General features: G+C 53.2%; 5 protein-coding genes across 5 annotated transcripts; 3 read left to right on the top strand and 2 right to left on the bottom strand.

Annotated features, from left to right (window-relative positions):
- On the bottom strand, positions 1 to 1445 carry COCSUDRAFT_33232 (hypothetical protein; the record flags this gene model as incomplete). Its single annotated transcript, XM_005647553.1, has 6 exons — positions 1355 to 1445; positions 1065 to 1253; positions 868 to 964; positions 700 to 756; positions 443 to 566; positions 1 to 268 (listed from the first exon to the last, which is right to left on the bottom strand). Coding segments are annotated over exons 4-6 (288 nt in total), but the record flags the coding sequence as incomplete, so codon positions are not given.
- A 1031-nt stretch (positions 1446 to 2476) lies between these two features.
- On the top strand, positions 2477 to 4049 carry COCSUDRAFT_15676 (hypothetical protein; the record flags this gene model as incomplete). The annotated part of the gene is made up of 6 exons (XM_005647552.1): positions 2477 to 2565; positions 2656 to 2749; positions 2841 to 2895; positions 3044 to 3155; positions 3486 to 3627; positions 3876 to 4049. Coding segments are annotated over 6 exons (666 nt in total), but the record flags the coding sequence as incomplete, so codon positions are not given.
- Positions 4050 to 6557: 2508 nt separating this feature from the next.
- On the top strand, positions 6558 to 8008 carry COCSUDRAFT_3789 (UDP-Glycosyltransferase/glycogen phosphorylase; the record flags this gene model as incomplete). The annotated part of the gene is made up of 4 exons (XM_005647551.1): positions 6558 to 6761; positions 7064 to 7127; positions 7392 to 7511; positions 7830 to 8008. Coding segments are annotated over 4 exons (567 nt in total), but the record flags the coding sequence as incomplete, so codon positions are not given.
- Positions 8009 to 9590: 1582 nt separating this feature from the next.
- COCSUDRAFT_42033 (AP endonuclease) lies at positions 9591 to 12591 on the bottom strand (the record flags this gene model as incomplete). Its single annotated transcript, XM_005647550.1, has 6 exons — positions 9591 to 9754; positions 10081 to 10203; positions 10479 to 10668; positions 11183 to 11433; positions 11821 to 11955; positions 12231 to 12591. 6 exons carry the CDS (start codon positions 12589 to 12591, stop codon positions 9591 to 9593), a joined length of 1224 nt encoding a protein of 407 aa, XP_005647607.1.
- A 2896-nt stretch (positions 12592 to 15487) lies between these two features.
- Positions 15488 to 21985, top strand: COCSUDRAFT_584 (hypothetical protein; the record flags this gene model as incomplete). The annotated part of the gene is made up of 12 exons (XM_005647549.1): positions 15488 to 15613; positions 15962 to 16100; positions 16519 to 16759; positions 17313 to 17451; positions 18054 to 18243; positions 18495 to 18644; positions 19014 to 19231; positions 19550 to 19633; positions 19999 to 20242; positions 20747 to 20876; positions 21199 to 21345; positions 21868 to 21985. Coding segments are annotated over 12 exons (1926 nt in total), but the record flags the coding sequence as incomplete, so codon positions are not given.
- Positions 21986 to 22923: the final 938 nt, after the last annotated feature.

The raw sequence follows: 22923 nt of genomic DNA, 5'->3' as shown, positions 1-22923 counted from the left end.
GTCCGCCCCGATCAATATTGGCCTCACATAGGCCCCTCTGGAGGTCATAAATCACAGGTCTCACACTCACTGGCTTCTTTACGAAGGTAGTCACTTGGCCTTTGCAGCTGCAGCCTTGCTTCGATCCTCGGCAACCTTCTCATACTTGTCCCAAAGGCGCTCTGCATCTGCCGTGCTGGGGGGACTCTGGCGAGTCACTGGTGTCTGCTGCCGCGCACGCCTCACCTCTGCAGCCGTGTTGACACTCCCATTTTGTTTCACAGGCACCCTGCGCAGGTACAGCAACATTTCATGACTGGCTTGTCCCTTGCTGAGTGGGGTTGACGGCATGGGCTTTTCATGCGCCCCAAACCTTGAGAAGAGAGAGAAATGCAGAGCGAGCGCCAAAGATGGGAGGTGAATTTCAAGTCGTCAGAAGGTCAGAATGGAGTCATGATATCACCTTGCCGGTAGCAAGGCGCGGTTGAGCCAGATCAAGACAATTGATCCCAACACGAGCACAGGAATCGACCATTTCCACCGCATGAAGTCCCTCTCGAGCAGGTAGCGTGAGAGCAGAACGAGAGCTGCAATGCAGGACAAGACGGATTCAGGGCCATTTTGAGGATATCATGTCAGAGTAGAGTGTGTTGCATGCACACTCTTTATAGGATTGGCCATCTGCAGACGCACAATAAGTTGTGACAGGGCAAGACTTACCGAGGCCGAATGGTATCATGGTGGAGGCTGCCGCCAGTCCTGTTGGGCATGAGAAGCCTGTAGCATGCAAGACTTTCATTTTACAACACGCTTGGGATGTTCTCACAATGGTAGAGGAACTCAGTGCTGGAGCGAGCATGCATGTATCTTCGGACCTAAAATGCTCACCTACAGGGACCGTGTGCAAGGTGACCACCAGGATCTTCAGAAGGCCTGCCAAGGCGAACAATTTGCCAGGGGAACTTAAGAAGCGAGGAAGCGCAACCTACACATCACAAGGTGCATCAGCCTTGTAAGACATGAAAGGATAAAGGTGTCAAGGAAGTGACGCGTGAGGGAAGGAGCAGAACTGGCGCAGGACTTACAGTTGCGCTCCTTTTGGGAACAGGGACGTCACTTTCGAACGTCCCGCCATCTGAAGAGCTGTTGCCAGAAACCTCTGCTCTGCAGTGGTGCGCATTCCTCGGCTGTCTTCTTGCAGGAGCTGGCTGCCTGGTGAGTTGGTGATGAGTCAGCAAACCCCATCTGCTGCACTGGTGACGGCGACAGAGCACCTGCGGGAGAGGCAAAAAAACAAGTCCTGGAAGCATCCCGAATTTCAATGCTCCTCGACATGCAGAAGTACCAAAGCAAATCTGCAGCATCTAAGAAGCACCTGCACTTGCTGGGTATGGTGACACCTCTGGAGTCCGATGATGCTACAGCGTGATGAAATCATTCAATTATTGCTTGACTTGGTTAAGTAGGTCTTGCAATTCAGAGGTGGCCGTCTAGGTTGATTTGTCTTGGATGCACACCCATCGACGTGATTGCACAAAACACTCCTACTTTTTAGGTGGGCGACAATCGTTCATTTCCCCTCAATCTAAATATGAAATAGGAACGTAAAATCATCGATAGGAATAAGAAATCTGATGAAGAATGCGTTTCAAGACGCTCGAGTGGAGCAGCTGCCAGAGCGTGTCGACAGATTCCACCCAAGGCGATCTTATTTAGATCAACATTGTCTTTGCGTTAAAGGGAAGGTGAAGAGAACAGAACAGCAGTTATTCATCAGACAGAAATCGTAGTGTGTAACAGATTGGCAGGTTGTATCAATTGACTGTTGCAAAATGTTCACTTTCGAGGTCCATCACAGCATGCACATTTGTCACCATTCAGGAGTAATACACAAGTGATGAGATTCATGTGAATCTATTCTCTTCGCTAAGCGTACATATGTCTTCTTTGAAGTACTGATGTCGAACACCATGCCGGTCACGCGCAATGTCTTTCAGGTGCACACCCCCTCGTATCGGTTGCTACGCAAGTGCCAGGTCAGACTTCAAGCGGATTCTACAAATTCATATATTTGTGTGCGCAGGCATTCAGATGCAGATCTGGGAGGGACGTAAAGAAGGTAGCGCAAGGCTTTTTAGCAGATGGTGGTAACGCACCGAAATTCAGCACCAAAAGTGCTCTGGAATCTCCCCGTCAGACACGACCCAACAAGAGAGCAAGATGCGAAGTGGTCAAACCAGAAGTAACAACACCCACAAAATCCGAACAGAACCATAGCTTCAGCGCAGCAGCTTCAGAAGCGCCAGCAGAGGAAGCTGTCGTTGCCAGCATAGAACTCAAAGAGGAGGGCAGCAGCCAAGCAGCCGCTGCCGAAGAGACAGTGAGTTCCAATAGATTATCACCAATAGCTCTTGTTACACCGTCGGCAGCAGCAGCAGGAGAGACATTCGTGCTATCAGCAGCGTCTCTTCGAGCGAGGGGCAGGCAGAAAATACCCCTGGAAAATGCAAAAGGCTTGCCTGAGAGACTTGGGGACATGCCCCTGCGCCTCATTGTTGGGGGCAATAATCCCAGCGACCATGCCTGGTGAGCCATGTTTTGGTGCCGCCGTCGTGGCTGATTCAGGATTGCAGGCAATGCTGCATGAACTCTTTATAATCTCTTGGTGATTTACAGGTCAACAGGACACTACTACAGCCATCCTGCAAATTGGATGTGGCGCATTCTTAGGAAGACAGGCATCGCCCCTGCATGGGTCAAAGGCGCTCAAGTGCGCGCAGCAACGCATGCTCTTATTTCAAGGACAGCCTGGCTATAAGCATGCGGAGCAGAATTTATTTCTCATCTTCTTTGGTCTGCAGGATGACGAGCGCATGGTGACTGAGGCTGGAGTGGGTTTTCTGGACGTTGGCTGCGGTGGGGCTTCACTCAAACCTTACCAGGTTCAATTTGAGTTTTCGTCAGACATTGGGACTTCCTGCAGCATTGCGATAACACACTTTGGGAGGTTCCAGTAGACACAGGCATATCAAATTGCGGCCTGACATCCGTGTGCTGCATGCAGGCCATCCAGGCACCCTCTTGTCAGAGTTCTCCTCGCAGACCTTCCAGAGCTGGGCGCCCGCGTTCTATACCCGCCTCAAGATGCACATGGATCGTGCTTCCAAGAATTCAGGGTGAGCCACATCCCTGCACCCAAAGCGCGTGCTGCTGCATCGTGTTCTGCGGCAGAGGTCATTGCTTGCAACGTATATTCCATTCCGCAGGCTGTGGCAGTGCGTCTGCATGCTTACGCCCCATTGCATCCGCAGCTGGCATGCAAATGCAAATTGGCGCCTACATGCACCAGAAACTGTCTGCAAACTGGGTGAAACCCAGGGGTGTGTCGGGGGTGTGCATATTGTGGGGTGTTTACTTTATTATGCAGGTTGATGGATTTTGATTTGGGTGGCATGCATGGTTCACGTGGACACAGTGACAAGAGTTACGGGAACGCGCGTGTGCAGGTGTGTGTGCGGCAAGTGCGGCGCACCGGCTGTGGTAGGGTTTGCGGGGAAGCGGCAGTGGATGGAGCTGCTCAATGTAGGGCGCAAGGGGCGCGACAAATACACCAAGCTTGACCACGGCTTGCAGCACATGAGACCAGAGGTCCGCGATCGCCAGAAGCCTCAGTAGCCGATGTAAAGTCTATGGGGCTTTCGAGATATCCATGCCTGCAAGACCGGGGTGATGATGGGCTGCAAGCACCGGAGTTTGTGAAGTGACCAATATCACCTAACCTGCATGCGCAGCCCACGAACTTATAATGGTGCTGCAGATGGGGTGTGTGATCGTGCCAATAAAATTATATGGCCTCTGCCCTTCCTAGATTGATTAATTGTTGGGTGGCTGGGCAGGGGTGGCCCTTCCCGGCCAGCACAGAGGTGTGGGTGCTTCCGAGCACATCCGGCGCTGCGCCCATGGCCACTGCGGACAGGATGGGACCCTGGCAGGAGCTCAGCGACAGGGTGGAGCAGATGGAGTGGCCGCGCAAGGTGCAATGCGCGCTCAAGGAGGAGGATGGGTTCTGACAAGCTGGCAGCTTCCCCCCTCCTTCCCCAGCGAGGGGACCCCCACGGACGTGGTAACCTCTACGTAAGGACGTTCGTCGTGAAACGAAATGCTTTTGTAGCCGTCGCTACATGCGTGATGAAGCCATTGTCAAACGGCAGACTGCTCCTATTGGGAAGACTGCTGCTTGTAAAAGGTTACCACGACGACAGACTGTTTGGTACTTTGACTACGTCTGTAGATGAGAATTGTTCGCTTGTGCAGCCCCTGCTAGACGCGCCTGATGATGTGTTGTCGAACGGCGTAATGAAGAGTAACATGAAAATAAATCCGATCAGTGGCAAATTCGCAGCGGATGTCAAGAGTAACAGGCGTGTGGACCCTGCCACTGGACTCGATGACAAAGATACAGATTTGCACAGGATACCACATTTGAACATCGTTCTGCTGGTATAGACTATTCCTCGACCTTTTTGATCGATATTATTATATGCATGCAATATTCTCAGTGCATGATTCCTACCTGAAAGCAAACATCCAAGGTTTGGATGACTATAGCAAAATTATCTCCGGCATTTATCAGATACAATTGAATACGTACGATCTCCTTCCGTTTGTGCTTACAGGCTGTTGGGACCTTGGGAGACGTTCAGGTCAGTCCTCTTGGCCTTTCAGGACCCGCTGTTGACACACGTCGCAGTCTATATAACCAGCAGATCTCCACCCTTTACTGACATGTTTCCTGGTGCAGCCGTTTGTCGCTGTGGGCCTGACGCTCAAGGAGTATGGGCACAGAGTGCGGGTTGCCACCCACTCCCAGCTGAGAGGTTTTGTGGAGCAGTTTGGGCTGGAGTTCTACCCACTGGGGGGTGACCCACAAGTGCTCGCCGAATTTGCTGTACAGAGCAAAGGTGCCCCGTCTTCCTGCCACTCCTTGTACTTCTGTGCCTTCAGCGCCAAAGCACATCCAGTACTCGGGCTTGGGTGCAACCCCGTTGAATGACATGTGCGCCCTGTTGCAGGTGTCTTCCCCAGGGGATTGGGTCAGGTGAAGAAAGTGCGGCAGCAGGTAAAGGCTTATGTGGCAGGACAGCTGGCTGCATGCACTGAGGCAGACCCAGATCACCCACAAGAACACTTCAAGGTGCGCCTTTCTAGACCAGTCTCTTATGGTTTTCTGAGGAACACATTCTGCGCTTTGTACGGCGGATTTTGTGCAGAAAGTCAGTCTCTAAGCTTGTGGGCAAGGAGTGCAGGCAGATGCAATCATAGCAAATCCCATCAGCTACGCCCATGTTCATGTGGCGGATGCATTGGGGATTCCTTTGCACATCCTCTTCACCATGCCCTGGACAGCCACCAAGGTCCGCCCATTCTGCACTTCTCTAGACAACACTGTCACCTGCGGTTTCATGGCTGTTTCAAAGCAACCGGCGCATTATCTTCACATGGCGCTCGCCCTGCCTTGCATGTTGTGCGTTCACTTTGGCCTGATCGCCTGAGCAGAAAGGCTGGGGATAAGCTTCTCCTGTGCCATTTCTGGCAGGAGTTTGCGCATCCTCAGGCGCGGTTCCTGCACGAGAAGCGCTACTCGCTGCCTCCGCGGCTCAGGCGACACTTTCAGCCCTTCTTTGGGGCCGTCAACCGCGCCTCCTTCAAGGCCATCGACGGTGCCATGTTTGTGGGCACGGTGAGCGGGGCTATCAAACTTTCGATTTGATCACGATTTGATCGGGACCATGCTTCCGCAGAAGAATGTGACCAATGAAGGATTGCGTTTGTGATGGTACCAGTCGTACGCTGCCTTGCCTTTAAAAGAAGGAACAGGTTACATTTTGAGAGATGTGATACAAAATGAAGCAATCCTCGAAGCGCAAAATCAATTGCCAATTCCGCATGTAGGTCCTTTGTCTCAAAGGCAAGGCAGTGCCTGACTGGCACAATCTCAAATGTCAAACTCTTACTATCTGCAGGGACCAAAAGGCCGGTATTGTCAGCTCATGCATGCATGCATGCAGGGGGATATTCTGCACACGTTCAGGAAGAAGGTGCTGGGGCAGCCGTCGCTGTTCTCCCTGAAGCACTACCACCGGCCGCTGGTGTGCCCCTCTCATCCAAGAGCAGATTGTGGCTCGTGTTATTCTTAAAGGATATGTGTGGCAGCGTACAGGCCGGGGCATTTTTGGCAGAGATCAGTTTCCTGTTGCTTGCGGTGTGGCTATCGGCAGCATTTTCAAGCAAAATTGATCCATACAGACAGCCTTGAAAGCTGAGTGTAAGATGCCAAGAGAAGGATGTTTCTTTGAGTATCTGTAGAAGCTGGGAAGCTGGGTGTTGTGCCATGAAAGCATGAGTGATTATGGCGCATTGCAGCGCCATGCAAGCAGCATGCATGATGGCAGCCCCTTCTGGACTCGACCTTGTCCCTGCAGACAGCAGGTTAGACAAGAGAGCCGTTCAGCAGGAATATTCTGAAGAAGTTGTCCTGGACTTATCCGAGTGTGGCGCAATTGCAGCACTACTGTGAGGTGCCGGTGTCCTACTGCTGGAGCCCGACGCTGCTGCCGCAGCCGGCCGACTGGCCACAGCGCGCTGAGGTGGTGGGCTTCTGCCAGCTGGAGGCCTCCGAGCGCATGCACTACTCTCCGCCAGAGGACCTGGTTCAATTCCTGGAAGCTGGGCCGCCCCCTGTGTACATCGGCTTTGGCAGCATGACGCTCAGCCGGCCTCACGTGAGTCAATTCCAAGGGACCAGGGCCATGAAGTAGAAGAAGATCATTGTCGCAGGATTAGCCCTGAAATGGTTCTTGCCAAGATGTGCAACAGCACATTGTTCCTCAACGCCAGGCACATTGCTTGATAGGATGCTTAAAAGTGCCTTTTTGCATGATGCTGTCCTAATCGGGAAGGGGTGCAATTTGGTGATTTGCTGGATGCTCTGAACCAACCTGCAGCTGTCATGTCTAAGCATGTCATGGAAATTTAATGGCATCGGGTGGTTTGTGTCGACTGAGTTGCATGTGTCCCTGCGCAGGAGCTTGCGAGGACGGTGTTTGCTGCTGTCAAGGAGATGGGCGTGAGGGCAGTCATTGGAGCAGGTGTGCTTACGAATGTGTCAAAAGGAAGAATGCCCAAAAGAGAAGCCCCTGCCAGGGCACTTGCACGCATGTCACCGATGGTATCATAATGATGAAGGGGGATGGAGGGAACACCACTTCCTCCAGAACTGATGTACACACCAGATGCCTAGCCTACAAGTCAGCCTATGTGTCTTTTCCTAGCACAGCTCTGCTAGGTCATGTTTCACCCCTTTATACACCAATGGTAATCAACTTTGCGATGCATGCATGCAGGCTGGGGAGGGCTGGGATTGGTGGAGGCAGAGGAGATCCCCGAGGGGGTGTATGTTCTGCAGCAGCGCTACGTGCCCCACGACTGGCTGTTCCGGCAGTGCGCCGCAGTTGTTCACCACGGCGGCGCAGGTGACTTGACAATCCTACCACTGATCTTCCTTACAGAGAACAACCATGTCTGCGTTGCTCGTGTGCCGAGTGCACCATCGGGCGCAGTGAGACGACATGACCACTGACCGCACTTTGCCCTTTTCCACGCAATAAAGAGCGTCCTGGATGAGACGTCCTGATCCCACATCTTGCGGAAATGATTGCGGTTCGGTTGTGGCAGCCTCACTGCAGCTAGTGGTGGGCTATGCAGGAACATTCGAAATAATGAAATTCGAATCCTAATTAAAATTTTGGATATTGAATTCAAGTTCGAATTTCAAATTCTGTATTTGGCAGGCACGACGGGGGCTGGGCTGGCAGCAGGCTGCCCGACGATGGTGGTGCCATTCTTTGGGGACCAGGCGTTCTGGGGCGAGATGTGCCGCCGATCCGGCGTCGGCCCCGCGCCGGTAGCCGTCGAGAAGCTCAAAGTGGAGCACCTGACTGAGGGCCTCCGCTTCCTCATGCAGCCTGAGGTGCGCCCTTTATTAAAATTCAAACTCTCTCCAAACTGATTGCAGCTCAGAAGCAATTCACAATTCTGAGGCAAGGATTCCATGCCATGAATTGCGTGAGGTGGTGACAAGAATGCACATTATTTGGTCCCTGGCTTCAAATGCAGCAGGAGTCTGAAGGTCAAGGATTCATTGGTTTTAGTTTGTCTGGCCGAGTTTGCTAGACATTGTGGGTCTTCTGAGAGTGGCGGGGGGTCTGGTGGCCTTGTAGGTGAAGGCAGCTGCCCAGCTGATGGCGTCCAGGATGGCTCAGGAGCCAGATGGCACGCAGGCAGCAGTCGACTCCTTCCACAGGTGTGACATCTTTCTATACTGTTGCACGTCCTTAATTCTCCAAGAACTGCATGCGTGTGACTCCCCAAGGGAAGGAAGCCTGCTGTTGTGCTTAAATTACCATCAGCACGCTACAGAGAAATGCCTGCCGCACCTGTGCAAGATTGTGAACGACTCACATTTGGACAGCACTTCTGGTGGGCTTGTATGGACGGCTAAGGACATGAGTCGTGCACAGGCATTTGCGTGGGAGACTGCCGTGCACAGCAAGGGCCCCTGTCCTCAACGGCAGCGACTCCGCTTCATCCCTGCCCCTCCCAGATGCTGCCACAGCCGTCAGCGGCGGCCGTGGTCTGGCCGCAGCCAGCGTCTGCGAGTCTGACCAGACTGAAGCCCCTGACCACAAAATATCTCCTGACGTGGAGAGCAGCACGGAAAGAGGCGGGGACTCAGAGAATGATGCAGCAGCTGCAAACAGCGGAGTGAGTCCCAATCATGCGAGCGCAAATGGAGAAGCTGCAGAGAGGAGCGACAGGTCAGCAACGGGCGGCTCCGGTGGGGAGTGGGAAAGCCGGGTAGAAGCTGAAGGCGCGGAAAGTGGTATTGAGGGAATTGTAAGAGGGAAAGTGAGGTATTTTGAGAAGAAACGGGCACCGATTATTACGGGCTGGTGGGAGAGCGCGGCTGCATTCTCGGCAGTGATGCTGCTGCCGCTGATATCAGTCGTGCCTTGTGCCACCACTGCTGTCCGCGATGATGATGTGGTGGTCTGATTGATCAGACAACAATGTGTGTTGTACTTGGCAGTTGCATGTGCTCGCCAAGGGCTGGAGAAGATATGGCAGGCACAAAGGGGATTTGGACTGCCCATCCAATGGACGGCGTTCATATGGCAATAATAAATAATAATGCACTGTGTGTGCCACGTTGCTATGTGACGACAGTGTCGGGCGGCAGTCCAGTCCAATTTGTCATCTTTGAAGCAACTGTCTACATTGTACTGATATTATTTGTTGAGTTCTTAACGAACACAACTGTGTTGGTGCCAGCAGCATATTCGTCAGAACATCTAGGCAGAAATCTGGCTCTGATACTATCAAACCTGTCAAAGCGCTTTGTGACATGACAACATTGTCCCCAACATGAGGTCAACATGCGTACACCAGGAGCCTGCTTCCTGAAGCCATAGGATCTTAGACCTTTGTCTTATTCAAGACAATATGTTGTGCAAGTGCCAAATCAAGTTCCCTTTGCAATAAAAAGAGGGGCTCTATTTGCACAGGCTGTACAGCATTGCAATGTCGCGCTTGTCTGTGCCTACCAGTGCCTCGTCCCCTTCATGGCGATACACAACCTCCGCTTCCAACAATGACTTCTTGTAGTTGATGGCTGGCCCAGGCTCCTGCACCGGCGTCTCCATGATCAGCGGAATGCCTGCACGCAAAACAAACACTTTGCTAGTCAGTGAGCATCCTGCATGGTTCATGCATGCCTCGGGGCAGGCAGTGTGATATATGCACTCAAACACCACTTCAGGCGGCCTGCTTATTAATTGAGCGAGCTACAGCTCAGACAATGCCATGGTATATATCATTCGCATCCCAGGTGTTGCCCAACATGGCGTATTTCACAGCACTTCAAAAAATGCATGGGTGTTGCCGGCTCTGCTCATTATGCCAGCAACTCTGGGGACTGCGGCAGAGCTCATGTAAAGCCAAGACACTGCTGCTGTTCCAGATGAGATTGAGACATGGCCGCACCATCGAGGCGCGGGTCATTCATGATGCACTCGAACATTGTGATGCCGATGAAGCCGCGGCCCACGTTCTCATGGCGATCCCTCCTGCTGCCCAGCGCGCACTTGGAATCGTTGATGTGCATCCCTGTGCATGCACAAAATGAACACGTAAATGCTGTAGCTCTTTCCTTGGAAAACGTCTGCAAGTCAAATGCAGGAACTACTCTGCAAACATCCACCACACCGATACAAGGTATACAATTAACCGAGAATGGCAAGCCTCCAATCGACTGACAAGCATCTCTCTGCTTTTGACTAGCTGCATCCAAGGGCTCTCTCCACAAGAACAGAGCCATTGCAGCGTTGCAGTGTTTGGCAGATAGGGCAAGATGACAGTGCAAGGATTAATAAAGAGTGCACCTTTCAGGTATCGCATGCCGACAACGGAAGAGAACTGCTGCATGGTGGCTTCGTAGGCGGCGGGCGTGGAGAGATCATAGCCTGCCGCAAACATGTGGCAGGTGTCCAGGCAGACTCCGATGCGCGCCTTGTCCTCCACCCGATCGATCATGTAGCGCAGGTGCTCAAAGCTGTGCCCCACGCTGCTGCCCTGCATGCGTATCTTTGCATCGGGCTGTGAAAGAAACTGATCTTAATATGGACAGGCTATGCGCTGTCCTACCCATGAACGTTCAGTGTGTAGTTACATTGCCAGGTGACTACGAAAGAGCCAATCCCCTGCCTTTCAGAAAGCCACTGCTGACAGGAAGATGACTGCTCCTCGGAGCGGTCTTGAATGTTCACACCCCTCTGCTAATCCTGTTAGCGTCAGTCCTCAACAGAGTTGCTCGGAGACATGTGTGTCTTGCCGGGTGTCAAAATGCTCATTCTCGCCCTCTGGGAGCAAAGTTTTGTCCAATTGTCCTTCCAAGCACTTCGGCAGCCGGCAAGCCTCACAGCTCTTGGAGCACATCTGCCACAAGACAATCTCCGGCATGTGTGGAGTTCACTGGCCCGTACACAACTGCACAGGGCTCTGCTCAAACTGCACCGCGACCTGTACAGCCCATCCGGGCGTACTTCATTATCGGTCCCATACTGCAGTCTCCGCCTCTTCTGCGCACCTGCCCGGCCACATTCTCGAGGACGACAGTGACGCCGGAGGTCTGCGCATGCGCCCGGTTGATGCAGCCGGCGATGCGATCCATGCATTCTTCAGGCGTGGATACCTCCCCGCAGCTGTTGGTGTGCCCCGGGTGGATGTTGTATAAGCGGATGCCAAGGGTTTCACATCGCTGGAGCTCCTCCAGGAAAGCCGCGTAAGACTTGGCCAGCATCTCCTTATCCGGCGACCCCAGATTTATCAGGTAGCTGCCTGCGGGTTACGGCAGCTTCCCTCAGCTTCCTTGATGCACATGTTGTTGCTCTTTGTCATCGTTGGGTTGTCAATAGGGACGGAGGCTTCCCTCAGCTTCCTCACAGTACATATTGGTGCTTTTCAACAGTACTGCCTTCTTAAACTCACCTCTATAAAAAGAGGGAAATAAGTACACGCATGTACAACATAAGTCTCCTCTGTCTGAGCATCTATCGAGAAAAACCTTGTCAAGTTGCCATCATGATGCTCTGCACAGGCCTTGGGCTGCTGGGATTGCAAACACAGTGAGCAGGTCTGGATGTGTAAGATGCACACCAGCAAGGAGGTGAGGCGAGGTTTTAAGTTAGCATGCAAGGGGTTTGTATAGCAAGGGAATGTGCTCACCGTGGGGGATGATCTGGGCAGCGGAGAAGCCAAAGGAGTTGCATGCGGCGCGGAAGGCTGCGGCGGTCACGCGCATGAGCGGCGGGCACTCCCACCGCCGCTTCGACCGCGTGTCCATCGCAAACGCCTTCGCTCCTGCAGTGAAAGTTATCCATTATCATCCATCTACTCTCTTGAGAGAGACAACGAGATACTGCTCGCTGAACATCTCATAGATAATTGACCAGTGGGGGATTTACTGCTTTTCATCACTATCTCTGGATCTGTGATTGGTACCTTGAAGCCACAGGTATTCAAATTGTCGCTGTCTACTGTTCCGTCCAACACTGGAGGCTGACACAAGGCGCTTGCAGCACACAGGGGCTCAAGCCAGTTGTTGCATGTGTGGCAGAGTTGAGGGAATGCCTCACCGATAGATGCAGCATTGACGAGGGCGCGCTCGACGCCAGCTGCTGCTGAGACGTGGCAACCGACGAGCTTGCCGGCTGGGACGGTTGTGGGCAGATCCACCAGGACAGCGTTCAAGTCGTCCTCCTTCACGACTTTTTTTCTCGCCCTCTTTGGTTTTACTGCGGTGGCCTCCTCCTTGGCGGCTTCCTCCTCTGCAGTCTCCAGAAGCTCCTCTATCTCTATGACAGCTTCCTCCACCTTCCTGCCCCTCCTTCGCTTCACAGCCCCCTTCGCAGCTGCCACTGCTGTGGCAGTCACCTCGAGCTCTACAGCCTCTGCTGCAGCTGCCTGCTTCCCCTTGGAGCGCTGCCTTTTCCTCATAGGTTCACCCCTCCCAGCCGTATCCCTGGTAATTGCATGACTGCCTGGCTCCTCTTTCATTCTGCTCTGTGTCGCAGCCTCGACAACTATGGTGCATTCAGGAGGTGCTGTTGCGCGGGTGCGCTGCTGCCTTGAGGCCCGCCCCCTGCTCTTTGTTGGGACAGCAGGAGGGCCTTGCTGCATTGCAGTTCCAACAGCACTCGTGGATGCTGTTGCTGAGCGTGTTTGCCTGTCAATAGACGCGGCTGCCATGTCCATCTTGGATCTGCGTGGACTAGTCTGCAGCAAGGGCTCTGCTGTCTGCTTTGGCCGCACCATTCTGAGCCAGCTATTGGGAGCTGCGATTCTGCCACGGATCACCTGCCGGAAGACATGTGCCATTCACAAGGTCCAAGTCACGGTCGCCTTCATGATGATGACGTCGATTTTCACGAGTCAGATCACACGGTTGAGTGACCTCCCTATTGAAATATAATAGACTTTGGCCAGAGGAGGCGCGGATAATATAACCAATACTATTCTGTTGTTTTGTAAGAATAGTTGGACCACACCGCAGCAGATGCTTGTAGTAACGAGACCAATATGGACTGGTTGTGAGTAAGCTGAAGTGTGGAGCTGTGATGTCTGGGAGAAGCCAAAGCTCTTCGATACTCAGACGAACACCGATTGATCAGTTCGTTCTGGAAAATACACATTTTGGGACGCCTGATGGGTCGCCCTGCTGGCCCTGCTCGGCATGCTGCCATGCTGGCAGCCGGGCGCGGGCAGCCGAACCACGTGCTCGTTTCGACCGTTTGACTGCACCAGAACGCGCGATCGAGAAGAAGGAAAATGGAAGCAAGATAACTTCGAAAATATTGTACTTTGTCATATGATTAACATTGGCAAGAAGCCATCTTAGCGTTTCCTTGTCACACCGGACTTTTGCAACGACGCGTGCATGGATTTACTGCAACGACACAGGTTGCGATCAGCGATACGATCGTTCAATATTTTTAACCAATCAGCGATAATGTGAGCCTTGGATCTCTTTGATCCGATCACCTGCAAACGCTAGCACGATGGACGTTGCCAGCTAGTAAGAAATACAGCGATGTCAGGGACCCATCGCTCGTTAAGGGCACTATGGCCGACGCCCTGGGTGCAAGGCTTTCTTCTTGTGGTAGTTGTGCTGGTGGGAATCAGCCTGCAGGTCTACAGCACACAAAGGTCAGCCCCACCTCAAACCTACACTATCGATCCTGTGTCTTGGCACCGTTGCTTGGGATATTGGAGGACTACAGTTGAAGCTACAAACTGGACAGCATCTGCTGGATATAGGATAGCCGATCCCATCAATGTTCCACGATGCTTCATATGCATCTGGCGAAGCTGCCTGAGTCCAGCATGTGCAGCTCCTCTTGCACCGAAAAGCAGGGGTGCAGGAGGGGGTGGAGATGCCACGTGTGTTGATCCCTGGAGTGATGCAATGCAAAAAGAACCTTGCAGAGAAGAGGTGTCAGCGTCACACGCATGCAACCTGTAGTCATCCCGAGCAAGCCACCTCTCAATGGGTCATGCAGCAACAGCACCCTGTCCCCTGGGCTCTGAGACGCCAAATGTGGGGTGCAGCTTACCTCATAGTGCAGTCAGACAATGCAGAGCGTCGCGAAGGAGATGGCCATGCAGTTTATAGATGCGGCGCAAGAGCATGACCTGTCATGACCTGTCGGCACATGCCCGCAGGCTGCGTGCGCATGAGGTCATGCAGAGGGAGAAGCACGAGGTGGCGCTGCACAACTTGGAGCAGGCAGCCGGCCACTGCGCGCGCGCCGGCGGCGGCGGGCTTACTAATCTTGACGCCGTCGCCGACTTCATCCGCAGTGAGATTGCCGGAAACTTTCGGTTCGACGAGGAGGTCAAAGATGACCCTGCCAGCTGGGCCAGCCGCGCTGCTGCAGGCTTGCTTCTGCTGGGTGCGTGCATTTATAGCTGGTACAATAGCGCAAAGTGACTGCATGACTCCTGTTGAGGCTGCATTGCTGTGGACTGTCAGATTCGCACAGACAACTACCCTCTGCAAATGCTTGGGCTTATAGTGTCTATGCAAGAGTTCCTCCCCTGGCATAAGGTGCATGGTTGAACGGCTGCTACTACTTATGCTGCTTTGATCTGCAGCTGACTGTACTGCCCTGAGCCACCGGTGCCAGCTGCCAGTTACCGGCCAGTGCCTTCTGTCGGAGATCATAGCAGTGTCACATGTTTACCAGCTCAGTTTGCGCGACCAGTGTAACGGCCATGTCTGTATGAAGGTTTATTCCCCAGATCACGGCAGTTTTTGGGCATTTGGACAAGTCTTGGTGATCTCGACCCGATAGCTGTAAGACAGTCTCTTGTTTCAACACCTGAGTATGCGCCAGGTTTCTAAGATCAATGCCAATACCCCAAATCACAGGGGAATCTGGCGCCGCCTTTAGAATTACTTATATGTGCGATTTATCTGTGCAGTGATGCTGGCGGGGGTGTATGGGGTGTGTGCGCGGCTGGACAGTCTGCCGGCGCCGGTTCAGGCGCTGCTTCGGCAGTGGCTGGGCTCTGAGAACGAGCGCCAGGCCACCACCAGCAAGTTTATGGCCTACCACCTCGAAGTCTGGTTCTCCAACAACAGGTGCCCAGCAACGCTTGCATGTGAATTTGCACCTCCTGTACTGCTCCTGTACCGCAGAAAAGATCAGGCATCTCAGGGATGCCATCTGAGATTTGGGGATGTTGCTTGGTCAGCAATGCATCAGCCATCTTGTACAGAACCCGATTGTATAAGCCACACATGTCTTATGGCATGGCAATTAATGCATGCTATGGGTGGCGGCTGAAGTAAAAACTCCAAATTGAGTCGCTAACAGTATTCAATCGGAGGTTTTGTTCTGCTCTCAGGTTTAGCAAGGTGCTGTCGCTGCTGTACCTGACCATCGGGCTGGTGTGGCTTGGCGGCCTGGGCATCTTTGCAGTCACTGGCGAGTCACTTTACGACGCCTTCTGGCAGGTGGGCGCTCCTCTGCAGCCCAAAACACCCTCGTTCCCGTATAATTCCCTCAAAAGTTGTCACTGCACGTAAGTCTCACTCCGAGGCCTCGAATGCAAGTGGTCCTACAAATTGACAAATCTGGGATTGGACCAAGGAAAGCTTGGTCATGAGTGTTGAAAGGGATTGTGTTTTATCGCGAGCTGCTGTTTATAGGACATGTGTCCACCCATGCCTGCGCGCCAACAAGGACAATCATGCCTTGGCATCACTCACCTTCAAATCCTTACTAAATCAGGCTTCATTGAGGCGTCTACTTCATATATTATAGTATATCCTTATATCCAACGATAAGCTGGCTGGGTGCAGGCGATACATGGGGTGGGCATAGACTGGACGTTTGCTGGTGAGGCGGTGGAGTATGGAGGCTTCCTGGTGCGCGCGACAGCCGTCTTTGTCAGCCTGGGTGGCATGCTCGTCACTGCGCTCATGCTCGGCATTGTTTCAGGTGAGGGCAGCAGTGCATCACGCCGCCATACGAATGGTGGCAGTGACGTTTCCAGCTTGCGCATGCATTGCCTCAGACGATGAGCCGGGCAATGCAGAGGAAAGGCGACGTCCTCAGAGAGCCATCTTGGTCATACACCGGAGTAATGCATGGTTGAGCATTGCATAGCTAATGAACGGGAGAGCCATCAGGGGTAAATCCACATGATGGCCAAGTCCGAACCAAATTTTAGCTCTACCCCTAAGTGCAATGTACAAATAGCCCCGTCGGAGGACTAAGATGGGCTGCGCACGCAATAGTGAGCAATGAAAATTCCAAGGTAGGGATGTCTTCATGTTGCAGACGCGATTGGGGACAAGAAAGGGGACCTGAAGAAGGGCAAGAGCAGTTCATTACTGGGCTGTGCTGCGCAATGCAGATGCGATTGGGGACAAGATAGAGGATCTGAAGAAGGGGAAGAGCGACGTTTTGGAGGCAGCGCACACGCTCATCCTGGGCTGGAGCGACAAGTCCCTCAACATGATCGACCAGCTCTGCCTGGCCAACGAGAGCGCGGGGGGGAAGGCCATCGTGATCCTGGCCGAGCGAGACAAGCTCGACATGGAGCACGACATCCACCGCCACGTGCGCGACCTGCGCGGCTCCCGCGTCCTCTGCAGGTGCGCAGTGCGACTCCCTCTTCAAAAGGTTTAGTGCATTTAGTGGGAGTGAATCTGCATGGCATGGTGGGGACGGTACCCTTGGAGTTCTAGCATTGAGCAGTATCACCGGATTTGGGCTGGCTGTGAAGTCAGAGCAAAGGCCGGGATTCCACGAGTGCCACAGCTGCTGCATGACTGAAACTGTATGTCACAAACTTTCTGTTCTCGCTGACACATGTTATGGCCCAGCCCTTGGCAGTTCAGCGCTTCTCTTCCTTGCTTCAACTCCTGAAGCCCTGCTGGGAGCTTGCTGGCGCGACAGCAGGAGCTCCCGAGGTGCAAGCGGCATGTCGAATTTGAGAGCCCATATAGATAACCCTTTGAAGCATAGTTGAAATCAGACGTCACAGATTCAAGAACATAGTAATCTTATTCAATTTTTTACGATCGTTACACGCTTTCCCTGCCGGAGGCAAGATGCGTCTGCTAAGGAGCAGCTGAAATCCTACCCAAACATGAGCAATATTAGTAATGGGAATAGTACATGATCAGGGCCCCCTTGTGCGTGCAGGAGCGGCAACCCGCTGATAGGCCTGGACCTGGAGCGGGTGTCGGTGGACGTGGCGCGCGCGATCGTTGTGCTGGCGACGGCCGAGACGCCGGAGCGCTCCGACGCGCGCGTTCTGCGAATTGTCCTCTCCCTCATGGGCGTCCACGACCGCCTCAAAAAGGCCGGACGCGGCGGGCTTCAGGTGCCTGCCTGTTCAGGCCGCAAACATGTACCGCATGCAAAAGTATGACAGGTTGTATCTGAGTGCAGACTACAGGGTCCTCCCTAGTATATTCCCTACATGGCTCACATCTGTAAGGGGCTAGGCTTGCTTGATGCGTGCAGGTGACTCGGGTCCTGCTGCAACAAATCTAATAGTTTACATCATTGACCAGTGCAGCTCGATCAGGCTCCGCTCTACCGTCAATGAAGCTAATTTTTTGCAGGAGTACTTGAGCATGGTTTTGCTTTCTGAGGTGTCTTGATGGCGGCCACGGGGCCTAGTTCTCACAATGCTCTTGCAGGGCTCGACACATATGATGTTTAATTCTGAACAAAAGACTGACTTAATCTTTTCCCATCAGTTGTAAGGTTGGATGCAAGCATGCTGCATCGCGGCATACAGCCTGCTGCTGCAAAGCCCTTGCAGAAGCATGAAGTCATCTAGTCGCATGTCACATCTGCCTGAAGGCAATTCCCACAATTTCTTTGCTGGAGTACCCTTGCTCATGACCTGCATTGTGGAGAGCACACGCCTGAGAGGCAGTGTTCCTACTGCAGGGGCACATAGTGGCGGAGGTGTGTGACCTGGACAACGAGCCGCTGGTGAAGATGGTGGGGACGCAGCACGTGCAGACCGTGGTCTCACACGACATCATCGGCCGCCTCATGATCCAATGCGCGCGCCAGCACGGCCTCGCATCAGTCTGGCAGCAGATCATGGGCTTCCAGGGTGCGCCACTGTCTGGACGCTATTGCTGTTGATAAGCTGTGTCTCTGCGACTTGAGTTGCAGTCTGCTATAAAGATTGCATGCGTGAGCACCAACTGGTGGCTCATGTCACACCCCCATGCAGGAAGCACAAGGATCTTGAAAGCAGCTCTCTTGCTCTTACTGCAAACCATGAGGTCTCTTGGAAAGCGGGCTGTCTTGAGATTTGATCGCTTTTGGGGGGTTGATTAGTCACAATACTATGATGCGCAGGTGACGAGTTCTACATGAAGGAGTGGCCGCAGCTGACGGGGCGCAGCTTCATGGAGGTGCTGGTCAGCTTCCCGGAAGCTGTCCCCTTTGGCATCCGCAACGCCAGCGGACTGCTCATCAACCCCGAAGACAACTACATCATGCAGCCCGGTGCGCGCAGGAACCATTGCACTGGCCACTGCCCGAAATCACCCTTCACAATGCCTTCCGAATGGCCTGGACTTGAACTCCCAGATACCACCTTGTCTTATTACGCCTGTGCACTTACCACTCAGCAAGAGCAGAGCCAGCAGTGGGGTGACCATCAGCCGTGACCACGGCGGGCTCTGCTTGCCAGGAAGTAGACAGACCCAACAAAGGGATTCATGCCCCACACGCTATGTATAGTGTGATAGCAACAGCTGACTATGTGCTGAGTATCAGCAAGGAGATGCGAATGCCTCCACATGACGTGAGCTTATCAACAGTGCCAAGGGCACATGACTACAGAGGGCTGAATTGCTCTTGGCGTGTGTGCAGGTGACCACGTGATAGTGATAGCGCAGGACGATGACTCGTACGCGCCGCTGAAGGAGCCGGCCGCGGCGCCGCAGCCAGGGGACGCATGCCCGCCGGGCGTCAGCCGCCGTGCGCCGGAGCGCGTCCTGTTCTGCGGCTGGCGCCGCGACATGCACGACATGATCGCCGTGCTCGACGCCTTTGTGTACCCTGGCAGCGAGCTCTGGCTCTACAACGAGGTGCACGCTTGGTCTCTTAACAAGGCTTGTGTATAAAAACAGCGTGCCTTGAGCTGTTTTCTGTTGCCAGCTTCTAAATACTATCTGGCTCTGGCTCTACAACAAGGTATCCTGGAATGTCCCCTTGACGCCCACCTGAGACTAGAGGCTGGTGCGCTGCGTGTCTGTGCCAAACCCCCGGCACCCTTGTCCGGGCCTTGCTCTGGTGAGGCCTTGCGGGTCTCTCTTGGCCAGATTCTCTGCCAGATTCAGACGGATGTATGTATAGCAATGGATCAAGTAGGAAGGCAGACAAAGTAGGCCTCTTGGTGTGCTCAGGTGCCAGTCCAGGAGCGGGAGAGGATTCTTAAGAAGGAAGGGCTGGACCCAACCCGCCTGCAGAACCTCACGCTCATCTACAAAGTCCAAGAGGTGCGAACATAATGATGCGTCTGTTCCTTTGCAGGTTGTATAACTTTCACAGCTCCTATTGGGATAGCAGCGGTCATTGTGGCCCATAACTGTAATATTTATCGTTAGCGATTACCATTGCTCGTCTGCTCACATTGCAGTGGCATGGCCAGATGCATTGAGAAGCACTCTGAGTCTTGAAGGAGCTCTCTGATTCAACTGCCCCCATGAAATTTCATGCGCCCTTCTCGTTTGACTGATGCTAATTAGCATGCACTGCAGGCAACATGTCTCTCTGTCTGGGTGGCTACAGGGAAGAGGGTGAGGTAGCCTGGTCAATCTGTAAGGAGTGACTGACTTTAACGATGTGTGCACAGGTCGAGGGGGAGCTGGTGAGCCGCAAGCGATTAGAGGAGCTAGCCCCCGAGCAGTTCAGCAGCATTCTGATCCTGGCGGACGAGATGGCGACGTTCGGGGCCGGCAGCAGCAGCGATGGCGCGGCGGACAGCGACAGCCGCAACCTGGCCACTCTGCTGCTGCTGCGCGACCTGCAGACCAAACGCATGGGGCCCCAGCCTCTGCAGCGCAAGTCCCGCTCCTCCGAGATGCGCATCAGGCCCAGTGAGTTTTACCGCTTCTGTGGGGGCGAAAGCAGTGCTCAACTTGGCACCATGATTCCTCCACCCGTTGAAGTAGCAATATTACTGCAATACTGACGCTGCCTTTGGTACTCTGGCAAAATTTCCTCTTTTTGAAAGCAATCAGCAGTTGCCAGGGATGCTGCCGGCACATTTCTGCACTTCTTACTCTGTTTCTGCTGAGTCACTTTCGAGGCATGACGAGGAGAAGGGTGGTGACGCTTGACGTCTGGAAGTGAAGATGAACCACGTGTTGTGGGCTCCATGCATGCATTTTTGTCGTGGCATGGCCTGGGGAATGTTTTCAGGCACCTCTTAGCTTTTCAGCATATCATGCACTCCTTTACACGTGAATTTCTAGAAGGCTCATGGGTATCTCTTCTCCAGGATGGATCCATGCTCGCTTTGGGTAGCGTGGTGTGCTGATGTGACATTTGCTGGGGTGCTGCTGCAGTGGCGCTGCGGCGGCAGTCGACGATGTACACAGACGGGAAGCAGGCGATGTGGTACGATACCATGGCCACAGCAGTCAAACAGACCATCATCATCTCAGAAATCCTGGACACCCGCACCCGCCATCTCATCCAGGCACGCCCTCGGAGACATGCCTCATGCCTGTCTGTAGCAGTGCATGGAAGTTTTCTGCATGAGCTGTCAACCTTTGTGTGGTCAGGTTGCACGGTGTATACTGCAATTTTTCTCCTGTTGGCATCCATCTTTGCCAAGATCCGTCTTTCATGCAGCTCCGGCACAATTGGCTACGGTCTTGTAGCCGCCTTGGAGCCTGCAGGCTGGAGAAACTCGTGATCATGAGGAACCTTCCCATAATGAATTCAACCCCTGTTGGGTTGAAGCACGACTGTATCGCTCGATATGGGTCCAATAAATTGATGGAGTTTGTGAATGTAAGTGTGCGTGTGTTAATGCGCAGGAGCTGAGCGTGAGCGAGTTTGTGCTGAGTAACGAGCTGGTGAGTATGGCGCTGGCAATGGTGGCAGAGAACCCGGACGTCAATGACATCCTGTCAGAGCTCTTCACGCCCGACGGCAACGAGCTATACGTGCACACGGCCTCCCGCTACTTGAGGTGCGTCCACCCCCGGAATTGATATATACTTCCCGGGACTAACCTATTTTTCCCATGTGTTTATATGGGTGTGTCAAACATACAAATCTGACAATGAATTGATTTTGGCTGTGTGGTATATCCGAGATGAGGTAGAATATCATCAAGTGAATGAGATGTATGCATGCCTAGTGCATGCTATGCTAGTTTTGGTCTTGAGGCCAGGCCATGCAGTGAACCAGGGCAGAGTCATACCCTTGCTAGAGTGCCAATGCGCCTGCAGTACGGTACCAAGACCATTTGAGATACATCCCCCAGAAAGTCTTGACCACCGCATGCTAGGAGAGGGCGTCTGCTTTGCTCGTGGTAGCCGCACAGGGTGAATAAGATTGCCTGAGGGGCTGTGCAGACCACTGCCTGGCAGTGCAGGGCTTCTTCCTCATTACATGGAGCCAAGAAATCACTTTTGATAAGAGGAAAAAAAGGACACTGGTGTTTGTCAGCCAACAAATCAGATAATTGAAAGTTCATGGGGTGTTGTAGAGAGGGAGAGGTGAAGAGCTTCTTCGAGGTGATGGTGCGAGCGAGGGAGAAAGAGGAAATTGTGGTGGGGTTAAAAAGGAAGGGGCAAAAGGTGCCCGAGTTGAATCCCAAGGGCAAGGACGACCCCTGCCTCAGCCTCAAAAATATCACCTCATTCGTAGTCATCATCACAGGTGTGTGCCCCGCATGTGACCTCACATGAGCGCATGGTGCCCCACACACCCAGCCAGCCAGATCTAAGAATTCAGGCTCCTAATGTGCAGTCTTGTGAGTGATGCCTTATTGTCTGTGCTAGGGTTGGCAGACATTGCAAGAACTGTGGTCCACCACATTTCTGGAACAGGGCTTGCTTCCTGTGTTCTAGCACAGCTGTGCCAGAATAGGTGCTCGGATGGATGAGTTCATCATCTTGCTCAAGTCAACCAAACTGTCAGCTTTGCGATCATGCTGACATGTTAAATCTGCTCATTGGAACTTGTGTTGATATAGTCAACGCCTGAATGCTTTGCTTGCAGTTTATTTTTGGGGCTGCATCTTGAAATGCGCACATGAGGCATCTGATCAGCCCTTTTTTTTGCTGCATCTAGCTGGCCCGAGATGTAATCTCCTAGTGAATAAATACCATTCCCTCTGTACTCCGACTCATCATTTAGTCATTCTTTGTGACTCAAGCCTGCTTCTTTGCCTGCACTGCAGGCGTAGACCCAGACAGGCCCTCCCGGCATTCCTCATGGGTGGGCGAGCTCCCTTCTGCGGGCGCTAGCAGCAATGGAGATCTGTCGGGCATAGACATGGCGCTGTCGTGACAGCTATGCACTGTGCAGATGCTAGGGAGCTAGAAATAAGTATGACGAGATCAATTGGTATACGGTCAGTTACGCGTGCTCATGTGCCAGTGTCTGGCATGTGCACACGAGTCGCTGCATGCAGCGACCCTCTATCGGGTGTAAGCATGGAAACCGCACCAGGAAGTAGTTCGAGAGGCAATTTACGCAGCGTGGAGTGGTGGCGGGTTGATGTATCATGTGGTGTACACACGTTGGCCATACACTGTGA

This window comes from Coccomyxa subellipsoidea (genome assembly GCF_000258705.1).
Source record: "Coccomyxa subellipsoidea C-169, whole genome shotgun sequence".
NCBI classification, from domain to species: Eukaryota; Viridiplantae; Chlorophyta; class Trebouxiophyceae; family Coccomyxaceae; genus Coccomyxa; species Coccomyxa subellipsoidea.
Note: the sequence above shows the minus strand (reverse complement) of the source record. Positions and strands in the feature narration are given on the sequence as shown.